Source organism: Eucyclogobius newberryi, unplaced genomic scaffold (genome assembly GCF_026437365.1).
Source record: "Eucyclogobius newberryi isolate DKJ021-1_F unplaced genomic scaffold, fEucNew1.0.hap1 SCAF_18, whole genome shotgun sequence".
NCBI classification, from domain to species: Eukaryota; Metazoa; Chordata; class Actinopteri; order Gobiiformes; family Gobiidae; genus Eucyclogobius; species Eucyclogobius newberryi.
In genome coordinates, this window is record NW_027315812.1 from 17,573,091 (window position 1) to 17,584,090 (window position 11,000).

At 42.6% G+C, this 11,000-nt stretch overlaps 1 protein-coding gene across 12 annotated transcripts in view; it reads left to right on the forward strand.

Annotated features, from left to right (window-relative positions):
• eya1 (EYA transcriptional coactivator and phosphatase 1) overlaps positions 1-9,524 on the forward strand; it is a 35,953-nt gene extending 26,429 nt beyond the window's left edge. For 11 of the 12 annotated variants that reach the window (XM_072450749.1, XM_072450747.1, XM_072450751.1 and 8 more), the window contains 6 exons: positions 4,273-4,331; positions 4,416-4,576; positions 4,742-4,856; positions 5,214-5,335; positions 6,164-6,264; positions 7,816-9,524. In XM_072450749.1, the coding sequence (XP_072306850.1) occupies positions 4,273-4,331; positions 4,416-4,576; positions 4,742-4,856; positions 5,214-5,335; positions 6,164-6,264; positions 7,816-7,896 (639 nt within the window). In that variant the 3' untranslated portion in view covers positions 7,897-9,524. Of the gene's footprint in view, positions 1-4,272; positions 4,332-4,415; positions 4,577-4,741; positions 4,857-5,213; positions 5,336-6,163; positions 6,265-7,056; positions 7,651-7,815 lie in introns of those variants that run through there. The other variant, XM_072450752.1, reaches the window with a different exon arrangement.
• The last annotated feature ends 1,476 nt before the right edge of the window (positions 9,525-11,000 follow it).

Here is an 11,000-nt window from a genome sequence, read left to right on the forward strand (position 1 = left end):
ACTCATGTGGTATTTGATCGTTGGCCTGGCCACTGATGCAGCAGCCCTGTCATGCTCCTCGACATAACTCCATCACATTTCCAGGCGGGACGGCTCTTGTGTTTTGGACTCAGTACACAGGGAAAGTGTGGGCTTCAAAGCCACCCTGTCAATCTGACTTCCCCTGAGCTGTGGCTGCTTCCACCCACTACCCACTATCCCAACACAGCTTCTGCACCCCCCCCCCAGGGCTCCAGCGCACCCACAATATAGCATTACTGTTTAGTGACAAATGATCGAGCAGAAGACAACACAGATGCAGCACCTGCTCTGTCACTTCTCAGACCAACATTGTAATACTCTGAATCAGACCTGTCTCTGTGGATGAGTTTATTACTGGAGAAAACGCTGAAACGGCAGAGATTTGATATTGTACTTTATCACAGCCCTCCATGAAGTGTGGTTTGGACGTGTTGCACCAAATGTGGGAAATAATAAGGAGCACTCAATCTATCAGCATCAGACAGGACGAAATTATACTTCTGCTGCCTAGCAAACTTTTGACGACACGGCCTCACTCAGTTGTTTGAAAGCTTTCCTTTGCACCTTGCCGCTCCTTCTGTGGATCGTGTGAATTTACTCAGACCAGCATGCACTCCTCTGTACCTGTGCTTTGTTTGGCGCCGCTGTTTGAATTCCTTGACTGTTCAAGCACAGATTGCGGATTGGAATGAAGTGGGTTCGAAGAAGTCCCCCTTTGTTGCCCACATCCTGTTTGACCCTCAGGTAATCACAACCCGACCCCTCCTTCTTCCTCTAGGCCGCGGTGGGAACAGACCTGGATGTTGCTGAGGGTCACAAAGTGGGGTGGGGGGCAGAAGGAGTGACAGGTCGGTCTGTAGAGTGGCACTATTGAGAACCTGCGAACCATGGATGAGCCCTGTTCACATGGCCACAGCCTGTAGGCCCACCAAGAATGCTGCGGCCACAACAACACCTGAGGCCTTTCTGTAGAGGTTTTAGATTTGTTTGTTTCTTACAACATACTTTTTGCTGTTTTTGTGTGAGATGCAAGACTAGTTAAATAGTTAGAGTTTCTTAACCCTAACCCGAACAAGAAAGGCTAAATCGAGAGAATCTGATTAATCTTTTATGGTCACTTTAGGTTTTTATCTAAATATCTGACGGATTGAGAGAAAACACGATGCCCAGATTTTCCCCAAAATAAACTAAACATAGAAAATTTAGTGTATTTGTTGCTGAGTCGGTTGGACATTGAGGTTGTTGTGTTTTGCCGAGCATGTCCTCTGTAGTCCCCAGTTTTGGCTCTTTCCAGCCAACAGGAAGACTCAGACCGTCACCGCTGATTGCTTAATGACAGATGCCACGGAACATCAGGGAACAAAGAGCGTTTTGATAGCTTCCTCCCCAGTGAAGACAGCCGTCCAGGGGGGAGATAACAGGGTTGAACTCATCCCGAAACGGGACGTGTGCTGTCTTCGCTTGTTGTGCATTTGTTTCTGTCTTTCCCACAGAGATAAGCACTGTTGGGTAACTTAATAAAGCCCGAACCGCTAAAAAATTGCTGATGAATTTAACAGAAAGACATAATGTTTGCATAAGGAGTAATTGCGATGGCTTCTGGTGGAGGGTCTTCACTGCTGAGTACAGTAGGAACATCTGGTGCGAGTTAGCGGTGATTGTAGGTTTTAGAGGGACCACTGTTTGCTTGGTGAGGGGAGAAACGGGGGATTTCAATGGAAAAGAGATGCACGGAGAAATTCTCAGACTGGCTCACAATGTCCCTCCATTTTGAAGGCATGTCATTCTTAACTTGAGGCCTCTTGTTGAATGGTAGTGGGACTTTAACATGCTGTGTGGTGTTTACGACCTCTTCAGAAGCCGCTCCTAATGAGTCGGTGTAAGGGTTGCTGTGGGACACTAGCAGAAGGGATGTCCTCTGTTAACTCTCTCAGTTGTTCAAGTGAACCAGTGCAAAGGTTTATGCTGCTATCAACAGTGGCATGTAGCTATATAATATAACATTATGCATTCATTTTTGTTGTTTGTTTTTTATAATACAGCTAGCTTCAAGTAGTTTGAAAATGTTACCTAATTGTGGCTACTGAACATCACACTGAACCAGAACTGTTCAAATTAAATTAAATATAAAAAATAGTTTTGGATTATCATGCTATTGGTAATTATATGCTATGTTGAGCTTTGCTTGTAATTTCAACACTCATAAATTATCACATGGGCCTTTGACTATCAGGGTTCAAGCGGACAGCGTACAATTAGACAATGATCTGGCAATGAGTGCAAGTGAAAGAGGTGACAAGAGCTTTAGCTGTCAGTTAATCGCCCTGATTCACCAACAGGTAATTACTAGATAATGGAAGCATTCCTGTCACTTGCACCAGAATGGCCTCCTGTGAATGGAGTCTTTATGAGGCGTTTAACCTACGGCACTGTTTTTGTTTTCCTAAACAAACAGACATGCCTTCGCTACTTAAAGAATTAGCCACATCAATGGTTTTGTGGCTTGGAAATCAGTTGCGAACATAAAATGCCAAAGTTGGTTGGCAGAAAATGTTCAAGCACGGACAAATTGGGTACTTTCTGCCGTGATTAAAGATGCACTGTGGGTGTGTGGAAACAGATAGCGGGTGCTCTGCGTGTCCATCTTCATGTGCGGTGAGTGCAGTGCCCGCCATCTCCCACCCCCTGAATCTGGGTGTCGGAGCCCCAGAGAGGAGGGAGGGGTCACGGGGTCAAAGTCTTTTCCTCTTTGGATCTCGGGGCTTGCTGGGAGAGGCTGGCTGAGAGAATGGCTGCATTAGAGCAGAGGTTGGGGGTCAAGATTTTAATTCTGTTAAAGAACAGCTGGTTTGAGTTTCCCCACACATCGCCGTGTCCCCCCGCCCTTGCCCCACAAATCCAGAGAGATGAAAAATTTGTTCAGAGGGGAACTAGTAAAATAAAAAAGGTTTACGGTCCAAAGCCCTTACCCTTACCCTGCCATAGCATTAGAGAGGAATGCAATAACGTCAGCATTTGGCCTGAGTAAGATTGGACTTAAAACAAGGAAGTGCTTTCTGTGTTTGGCTATCTTAACAGCCGGATGAAACTTAATTAAAAAGATTCCCAAATCAAGTGGGATTTTTCAAACTTCCACTCGAGGAATTCTTTTCGTTCCAGGTTTGGGGAATATTACTATTTCTTGCATAACCTTAAACACTTAACGTCCCGCAGTTGCGATGCCAAACATGAAACTTTCCAGACGAGGTTTCATAAATTAAGTTGACATCTTATTGATTTAAAAGCCATTCAAACTTAACATGATTATTGTCCAGGATTGACTAAAAGATTTTTTTGTTCAAATGTGTTGATCCCAATGTCATTGCTGGCATCAGATTCAGAGGAAATGAGAAAAAGAAGGGAGAGAGGCACTGGAGCACTCCTATAAATGGAAAACTAATAACAGATTTTTTCGCTGCCCTCCCCTGCACCGCTCGGACTGGCGCTCTAGCCCCGGGGCTGAGTTGGTGTGTGGCGCGGCAGCAATCAGAGGTCATAATTTCATTGGCGGTTAGCATCAGGTTCAATTTTTCTAGTAGGTTACATTTAGCAGAAAGTCTGGATTGTGTTACGGCGGAGCTGCAAGAATGCCTTTACCTTTCCAAGAGCCAGCCAAGAGCGAGGCGTGCATGTGTTTAGAGAGACACAGACATGAGTGTACGAGGCACTGACAATGTTCAAACCTCAGACATTTGATTTCATTCTGGAACGTTTATGAAATTCTACCATTTCATCGATATAACAAGGCGGAGTCTCTGTTATAGTCCTAATGCTCCGTCCTTATATTTTGAAAATGTACATATATTTGTAATGTTTTAATTTATTTTACTGGCATGATTTCAGACTTTTGAAGTAACTTGTGTCCGACATGTATGCATTTAATCAGTCATGGCAGCGTTGACATCATACGTATAATAGAAAAAGTATGGATCTTAGGCAACTTCAGTGCTGCCACGTACAGTTTATAACACTTTTGCCTATAAGTAGGCAAAAGTGTGAACGTGTACTGGTGGGGACATGGCTTTAGGCTAATAGGGTGAAAATACAGAGTCAAGGAGAAGGGTATTAAGATGGAGGATTCCTGCCAAAGCCAATTTTCTTAAATAAATGTTTCTTTTAGTGAGAGCTAACCTTGAGCACATGGCGAGTGTTGCTTTGACCACCAAAATAAATCTCCTCAAATCATTAACAATTTTGAAAAATGTCTTTCAGGAATGTGACCAGGTCCACATTGACGACGTATCCTCCGACGACAACGGACAAGATCTGAGGTATGGCACAGCTAAACGTTTTGTTTCAAGTGTGACTCAACGCTAACAAGCCAGCATCTGAACATATTTATCTTATCCGTGTAGTACGTACAACTTTAGCGCTGATGGCTTCCAAGCAGCCGCTACCAGTGCCAACTTGTGTCTGGCCACTGGGGTCCGAGGAGGAGTGGACTGGATGAGAAAACTGGCCTTCCGCTACAGACGAGTAAAAGAAATCTACACCACCTACAAAAATAACGTCGGAGGTAATCCCCAACAAGCCCCGAGCTCTGTACACACGTGTGTTAGCCCAAATGACTTAGCAGATGTCTCATTGTGTGGGCACATGGTCAGGGCACCATTTTGTGAACCATTTGCAGTGGTATTTGATGAGTCCTGTCCAAGCTAAACAATGTTTACCACGTTCGCAGGTCTGCTGGGCCCGGCCAAGAGGGAAGCCTGGTTGCAATTGCGAGCAGAAATTGAAGCCTTGACGGACTCCTGGTTAACACTGGCACTGAAAGCACTCACATTAATCCACTCAAGGTAGGACTTCAGTGAGAAAAGCTGTACTCAAGCCCATGCCACACATACACAGCAAACACACGTGTGGGGTAAATATAAATATATACCACAGTACCACACCTTCTGAAAGAATACAACCACCCATTCAATAACTGCTGGGACAACACAGAACAATAAAGCAGATTCACAGAACAAAAAACAATAATAACTAAATTTAAATTTAACATTATTTTTGTCATTATTACCAGATTTGTAAACGCTGCTTATATCTGATCCCTAATTGAGGATCTTGTCAACAGCTGACTGACTACTTGTTTATGCATGTCCTCCCTCTAAGTGCAGTGTATGATGTCATGTTTCTCTCCCTTTGGCTCTCAGGTCAAACTGTGTCAACATCTTGGTGACCACCACACAACTCATCCCTGCTTTGGCCAAGGTCCTGCTGTACGGCTTGGGCATTGTGTTTCCTATCGAGAATATTTATAGCGCAACCAAAATAGGTAAAGTCTTCGACCATTTTGCTTCCCCTGCGTACATTTCTTTGCTTTTGTAATGTCTAGTCAGTCAGTGTTCCTTTAGAATCCGAGGTGTGTGTTTGAGAGGGAGCTGCAGTCACTGGAGAGGCTTGATGTTCTTCTAATCAGCCTGGGATTATTTTCCTGGAGCTTGGGCCTCTGCGCTGCTCCGGCGCTGCATATGAAACCACTTCTGTACATTTATGTCATTCCATGCAAAAAGCCCCTCACCTTCCTCCGCCATCTTCTTCCTCGTTTTCACTGTTTCAGATGCAAAATAAACATGAAGCTTCAGGAATCAGGGAGGAATTGAAAAGGAAAAACTAATGTTAATCTTGCTGGACAAGTCAGAGATGCACAAACAATGGGTTATTTTACACATCACGGTACTTGTAGTAGTTGTAGATAGTAGTACCGGTAGATCATTTATTGTCCTTGTGAGGAAATTGGTTTGCAGGGAATAAAAACATCCCAAGACGACAATACTTTGCACATCAAGTGGATGACACAATGTAAACGACAAAAACAGGCTTAAGTAAAACCTTCCATCAAGATTGTCCTGCTCAGACCAGCTGAGCAAAAGTCTAAAACGATTACATTAAATGTTGAAGTGTATTTAATTGCCCAATCACCATCAACGAGGTTTTAAGAGGTTTTGTCATGAAGTTAGACTTACATGAGACTCATTTACCAATCAGATGTAACATTGTGTGGTGTGTGCAAACCGCCCATAGTCATTACGAGTTAGTCAGTGTATTGTTCTTCAAATGCATCCTCTACCATTTGACTGACCGAGTGATTTGGGCTTTACAGGGAAGGAGAGCTGCTTCGAAAGAGTCATCCAGAGGTTTGGGAGGAAAGTTGTTTACATTGTTGTCGGGGACGGTGTGGAAGAGGAGCAAGGCTCAAAAAAGGTAATTGTAACTTAATATGTCTGCACCAATAAAGCATAGTTTGCCTTTATTATTTCAAGGGTTGAATATGATTCCACTGGACTCAAAACAAGATGTCTACCAAATGTTATTCTTTCAGGTTTATCATTTTATTTTGCATGTAGTCGGTGCATGGTAAAGATTGCATAATTACTGTAAACAATATCTCATCTTGGAGGCATGAGCGGCGTGACTGCTCCGTGACTTCACAAAGACGTCATGAAAAAACTGGCTTAAATTGTTGTTGAAGAAATCCAAACAATCACCGCAGTGCTCGTCAGTTGTGCAGTGGCATTGCGATCGTCTGGTTGTTGCCGCCTCAGCGTTATGATTTTGCTTCTATTTGCCGAATGTCTCTGCCCTCTTTCTTCCCATGTCAAGCTTTCCTGTCAAATAAAGCCATCAGGCCGTAAAATCTTCACAAAATGTAAAATATTTACCACAATAGCAAGCTTATTAGCAAAACACAACTGAAGTAATGTATACCATAAATGCAACTTTTAGATTTTTAAAAAAATATTTTTTCTTCAGCATTCTGCCAAAATTAGACCACACAGAAAACTGATAATAAGTTGCACTGGTAGGTTGGTAGTTAGAAAGATCCTTTGAACGTATGGAAGTAACAGTACTTTTTGTTATTCGACTAAGCTCAATGGCTCACCTTTCCCCTGGATAGATGCCTAAAATACTATAGTGTTGTGAAAGGCGAACACACCCTGGGATCTCAGTCTTCAGGGATGACTGTGGAAAAAAGATGCAAATATTTGTGCTCAGGTCGGACTTGTTGGAGTGTGACATTGATGGAAGGAAAAGACGTGTTTTTAGCCGGCTCTGAGTGCTGTGACTCCCGAGACGCAGCATGCGGTAAAAGGTTTCTGTGTCAACATCAGAGAGGGCATGAAATAACACAACAATTTGAGCCGTCAAGAGCGCAATATGGGACATGACAGTGTGCAACTACAAAAGCCTGAGACTCCCAAGCTCGCCCCACTCCTCCAGATCCAGTGAACTCCCCTGCTCTTAGTTATTAGCATGCCTGGAGAGGAGCCCTGATAACATCTCCAGCTTTTAAACTTAAAAAGCAAAGACAATTTACAAAACAAAAAGCAAAGAGCTCTCTAAGGGTCAGTGCAGGCTCTCCTAAGCGGAACATGTGGCTGTCGCTGTGATAAAGGCAGGTAATGGGCTCCACACTGAGGGGACTCTACCTGACAGCCCCTCTTTTTCACACGGCTCATGTTTCCCTCAGTGCTCTGCTCAGGAACAACAAGAGACCAAGACAGAGAGTCCTCTGATTCTGGGTTGTCGATGCACAGATGTATGTTGTTAATCATTTTTGTTGTACACATAAATATTCCAACGTGCTTTTTTTTTTTTTTACAAATCACAAATTTATTTTACTACTATGCTTTTTATTGTTCTTTTATGTAGTTACTGAGTGTTCAAAATGACTGCAACCTTTCACTACTAATTACTATTAGAGAAGTACATGTTATTTTCATTATTGTTAAACTGTGCCTCTTGTTCCTGCAGCACAACATGCCGTTCTGGAGGATCTCCAGTCACTCAGACCTCATGGCTCTGCATCACGCGTTGGATCTGGAGTATTTGTAGCGTTGCAGCAGGCTGCCTCCGGCCGGTCTCCTTGTGCCCGTCGCTTGTGCCCCGGTGCTGCCCGGCGTCTCTCACCGAGGAGAGGGGGAACCAGAGGCACGGCTAATGTGCTGACACACTGTCACACTTGGTCTTAACCCCAAACGTTCAGTTTTTGAGGAGAGCAGTGAATTTACGGCGGCGCAGCTGCTGGCCCTGGTTACTGTGAATGGGCCGCTCTCTGAAGCTGTCAGAGTGTTTTACGGCGTGCTCTGGTGCCGGGACCCAGTCAGGGTTCACACCTGTGAGGAGCTACTGACTCGCCTCGGCTAACCTCGGCACGGCACACACTAAAGCACGGCACAACTACTGGCGGTGACGCCCGTCGCCACGAAGCCCCACCCAACCAGTCTGTTTCCTTATTGGCCACCTGTCCCCTGTGTTGCCGGACAGACTCCGACGCTCCTCTTTTTGACATTGGCCTGGGACGTCCTGTAAATCTTATTTATGAACTGAGAGTGAGTGGCTCTGAACCCCTGAGAAGGTACCTCCATGACTGAAAGACTTGTGCCTTTTTCAAAATGATTTCCACCACAGAGAGGACATTTATCAAAAGGGTTTTCTAATAATTTAAGAAAATGACTTTATTTACAATGCTGAGACAATCGTGTACAGAGGAAACCTTTTGTGTGTGTACGTTTGTAATCACTGGACTATTCCTTCTTATATTCATTTCGGTACGTGCTCTGGAAGGTGACGATGCTTTTTCATGGAAGTCTAAACGGGCGACTGTGAAGCCTGAAAGGTTTTTGTTCATTAAATGTAGATAAAACATTTTGTGATAAAGCATTTTGTCAAGACCAAAAGCATGGATGTCAAGTGTCAATTGCATATTTTTCGTTGTTTTTTTTTCCTGCAATATTTCTACCCAAAAGTAGCACCACTACTTTTGGGTTCACATTTCTATGGGTCTCTCGTCCTCTTCATAACATCTCACCAGCTTGCAGCCCTGATCCCATATATTTCAACTGAATCTCACATATAAATATTTCCCTTTTAACAGCACATTCAAACATAAAGCAGCCTTGAATAGGTTTTATTATCTTTTATACAGGCACTATACCTAGACTTGTACAGCGAGTAGTCCTTTTGTATACTGTAGTGTTTTGATTTCTATGTTGAAGATACATTCTGTGTCCTATTTTAAATAGTGCTTTTACATCTGTGGATGGGGACAACCATGATGGACAATGACAGAAGAAGCCATTTCGTTTCGAGAGGTTTGTGAACATTCGGTACACGTGCTAGCAACTGTGAATTTTCTTAAACAGAAACTTTCAAATCTTCCCTCCTTTTGCACATGAATACTGTTGGCCTTTCCCAATCGGCTCCCGTCCACTTTTCCAAATCTCCTCAGACAACCTGGGAGTACCTACATATTGCTGCTAGATCAAGGTAATTTTAGAGGGTTTAGAGTTTCATACAGCACATTTTTATGTTGCAATCTTAAGTGCAAACTGGAAATACTTTACATGGGCCTCATTGTGAAATTCAAGATTGTCGTGTCTGCAAAATATGTGTACAGCTGTTCTTTTTGACATTATTATTTGATTGTGTTTAAATTAATAAAACTGATTTGTGAACTGTTATTGCACTTAAGCCTTTGAATAATACTTTAATAAACCATGACAGCCATAACGATATGACAATCAACAGAGTAGATGCCGCTGCAGAAGCAACACTGGCTCCAATGTCAGTAAAACAATGCATCGCTTATTGGGGCTCAGTGTTGCCAAGGTTAGAATATGGTTTGTTTGAAAGTGTCACCAATCTCTAAGCCACAGAAATTCACGAACCCAAGGAAAAATTTATTTTCAGACCTGCCCAATCACCGCTATAAAATGTTTTATATCTTGCCTACATCAGAATTAATTAAAAGGCTCCTTGCGTCTAAGTTGACATTTGAGTTTTATGAACACGCTGCATGTTTTATACACTCCTGTGGTTAATAAACTAGCCATTCTCAGCCATATTAAGTCTGTGGAGAACGGACTAGCTTGCATGCACAATTTACCAACAGCGGCCCACTCCAAACCATATAGCGATTAATTTCAATAACATGAAAAATATTTATGAGGCTGGTTTTATGAGGTGGACACAGTATGTAACACTAGACTGGACGGGGGAAAGGTTTCAGCGTCCAAAAGCATGTTGGAGCATTCAGCCTGTGAGGTATTTGAGTATTGCAAAATTCTCAACATCTCTACCAATTTTGCATTTACATTTTTTTCATACGGTGCCATGAAATGACCCGCGATGGTCTGGTCCCAAGTTCAAGCAGCTGTAGACTGAGCAGTGTCTGAGGTTAGGTCCAGCTGAGACGAGCAGAATAAAAGCGTTGTTCACTTTGATAACTTTTCCTCCTGTTTCGGGGGCTGGCAGTCAAACCACATCGGACCAGAGCAGACGGGAGAAGAGAAAGTGGGTGTTGTGACGGTCGGTCGGCCGATGGTTTGGCTGCACATGCATAACATTAAATGCAACCCCAAAAAAAAAGCTGTCTGGTGGGCTGACACTTTGTTTCATAAATTTCCAGACAGGCAAACGGGCTGTAAAACTGTTGAGAGTGAAAGTAATAATACTTTCTCATCATATCAGTTCCCCAATATTTGCTTTGTAATACTCTTGCTGTTCAAATGTAATACAATTCATATTCTATGGCAATATATCAAGAAGACTGTTGCCAAGGATACCGATGGAGAAGTCAATATAAAGTATATCAATATAAAGTGTTACTTAATGTTATTGAGAGAACCAAAAAACACAATTTAAATATTATTCACAATTACTGCTGTAAAATCTTTAATCCGTTCTCTAACACATTACTATTCCTCATGTTTGTGCCCAGCTTTATGAAGCTAAACTTAAACATTTAATGGCAAATCAAAATGTAATTTGACAAAAACAGCAAGATTAAACTTTTTTTTTTTTTTTACTGTAGATTGAATTGAAGACTTAATTTTTGCTTCTAAAATAGCCATGATTCCAATTTTGTGTCCTTTAAATTATATTATGACCTGAATAATCACGATTATTGATCAATCAAATAATCTGGACATCCTTGG